This window comes from Austrofundulus limnaeus, unplaced genomic scaffold (assembly GCF_001266775.1).
Source record: "Austrofundulus limnaeus strain Quisiro unplaced genomic scaffold, Austrofundulus_limnaeus-1.0 Scaffold82, whole genome shotgun sequence".
Lineage (NCBI taxonomy): Eukaryota > Metazoa > Chordata > Actinopteri > Cyprinodontiformes > Rivulidae > Austrofundulus > Austrofundulus limnaeus.
In genome coordinates this window covers 1,188,698-1,191,086 of record NW_013952484.1, presented here as the reverse complement: position 1 = coordinate 1,191,086, position 2,389 = coordinate 1,188,698, and the positions used below count along the sequence as shown (strand labels likewise).

The window sequence follows — 2,389 nt, the reverse complement described above, 5'->3', positions numbered from 1 at the left end:
TGATTACCATTAGTAAAACCATAATAATTTGAAACTGCCATAGTCTTGCAAGTGCTTTAACACATCTGAAATGAACTGGTTAAATACACAGCTGTAACTCTCTTGTTGTTTTTAGGTAACTCTAATATGATTTCAGTTTACACAGTGAACATTTAAGCTTAATTGCTGAAGATGACATGCAGGGTTTTAGTCTGCTCTTGTCATATTATGGCTGTATTTGTTGAATCATGTGTTGTAATTTTTCCTAGTTAAACTGTAGTGAACCATGTAAATACACGCTCTTTGAAATTTGTGAAATTAATTTATGTTATATAGTAAATCTTAAAAATGTAAAATGTGTGTTACTGCTGGAAAATAAATGCAGAAAAATAGTAAGTTTTTTTCTTACTTGTTGAACTGATGTGGAACAGAAAAGGAGCAGAATAAATACAGAGAAAACAGGAAAGGTAAGTAAATCACAGTAAAAGCATTAAATATATTTTAACCCTAAAATATCCTGAATCATTTTACAGAAGTAATTTATTCAATAAATAAATGGACAGAGAGCACAACCCCCCCAATGTTAGACCTAAAGTTACGCCCTTGCCCACAAGGATATAAAAACAAGTTTGTGAGTGTGTGTGTGTGTCTGTGTTAGCGTCTGTGTGACTGTGACTCAGCAGCTCCAACAAACCCTCGGGGAGATGGAGATGATTTTTAGTGCCTCCTACATGCACACATACACTTTTCTACATCTTATGAATCATCCTCGTTACCTGGGTGAAGCTGCCARGGAATGCAGTGACTAATGCATGTCATGTTTGCAGGGAGAATGTGCCGTCTGAAAACGTGTTTATAAAAAATAATAATAATAAAAATCTTTTGCTCAGGCCTCGTGTGTGCAGTAAAGTTGCACTGTTTTATCTTGTTTGAGCAAATGACATGAAACGAGCGTGTTTGTGCGACGACAGGGAGCCCTGGTGAGCGCKTTGGCTGACGACACCGTCCATTTGTGGAACCTGAGGCAGAAGAGACCAGCGGTCCTCCATTCCCTCAAGTTCAACAGAGAGAGGTAAATCTGCAAACCGCTGTGACAATCAAGACCTCTGCTTTCCTCTGCTTTCGTCTTTCTGTGCTAAATGTTCTGGTGTAACATGAACTGTGACTCAGTTAGCAGGGTCACAATTACAATTTGCTGCCCGTGTCAACTGTTAGCTTTTCCACTCATACAATATGCAGCCAGACAGCCTTACGTTCGGCAAATGTGTTACTGCGCCTTGAAGAAGCGTTCGCAGGGCAAAGGAGGTGGCAGAGAGGCCAACGCTCTCGTTTTTGCTCTCTCTCTCTCTCTCTCTCTCTCTGCGGGTTTGTTCCTGCTGGTCTTTAAACGCTCTTTATTCGGGTCGCTTCCTCTGCCTTTGAGGATTCCTCATCACCGGGACACAGGTGTGACCCCAACAGCTGAAGGTTTCCACCAGAAGCTCACTGCAACACACACACACACACACACACACACACACACACACACACACACACAAACATGCACAACGAGCGGCGTGTGATATTTTAAAGCGCTGCATTTCGTTTTGTTTGATTTAATTTGAAGCCAAAAGGATTAAATCCTTTTTGCTACATGCAGATGAAGGTGATGCCCTCAAACTAATAAAACTGACACTTTTTAATGAATGAGATAACAGATCAGTTACATGGAAACATTAATTAGACCACTACAGATTTACAGCTTTAAATTCATGATATAGTAGTCAAGGGTTGCAGATTGAGACCAAATGAGCCAACATTTTTGCTCTTTAAATGTGTGCTTTTAAGATGTAAAGAGCTTTTGAAGGGCTATAGAGAGAAATAAAGAGACTGGTTGCATCTGTGAAGAGATATCTTTTAAAAGGTCCCTGCWTTTTCCCACAGGCTTGAAACTCTTCCATTGAGTGACTGATATTTCATTTCATTGTGAAATATTTGGCTGGTAATTATTCATTTTTAACTTTAAAGCAAAATGTCCTGATGCATCTCAGTAATCCAGGTAGAAAAAAATCAAAAAGAAAAAATAAGTAGGTCCTCTGGATGGGTTCTTCTTTAGCGAAACGTTTCGTCTCTCCTCCAAGAGACTTCTTCAGTCTGATGAGTTTCAGGTGAACTCAGCCTTATAAGCACTGCCTCCACATGGTGGACAAACAGGTCAATCACATGCAAGAGAGGGCCATCAACAAACAATAGGCTTGATTGGCTCTATTGTCATAGAGGGTCATGTGCCCCATCACCTGACCCGTGTCGTTTTTATGTGAATGTAATGAATGCAAGCGGGGGTTCAACGTCCCCTTGTTTTTGTTTTTTCCCTCTATTTGTTGGTTATCGTTGGGGCCCTGATTCACACCTTTTGCTCACAGGGGGCTGA

The 2,389-nt window shown here is 40.4% G+C and overlaps 1 protein-coding gene across 4 annotated transcripts in view; it reads left to right on the top strand.

Moving 5' to 3' along the window:
• The window catches only part of stxbp5a (syntaxin binding protein 5a (tomosyn)), a 138,104-nt gene that overhangs the window by 58,783 nt on the left and 76,932 nt on the right, over positions 1–2,389 (top strand). For 3 of the 4 annotated variants that reach the window (XM_014011575.1, XM_014011574.1, XM_014011573.1), the window contains exon 4: positions 951–1,051. The exons of the other annotated variant lie outside the window; for it this stretch is intronic. In XM_014011575.1, coding sequence (XP_013867029.1) covers positions 951–1,051 — 101 coding nt within the window. The remainder of the gene's footprint in view (positions 1–950; positions 1,052–2,389) is intronic. 4 annotated transcript variants of the gene reach the window in all.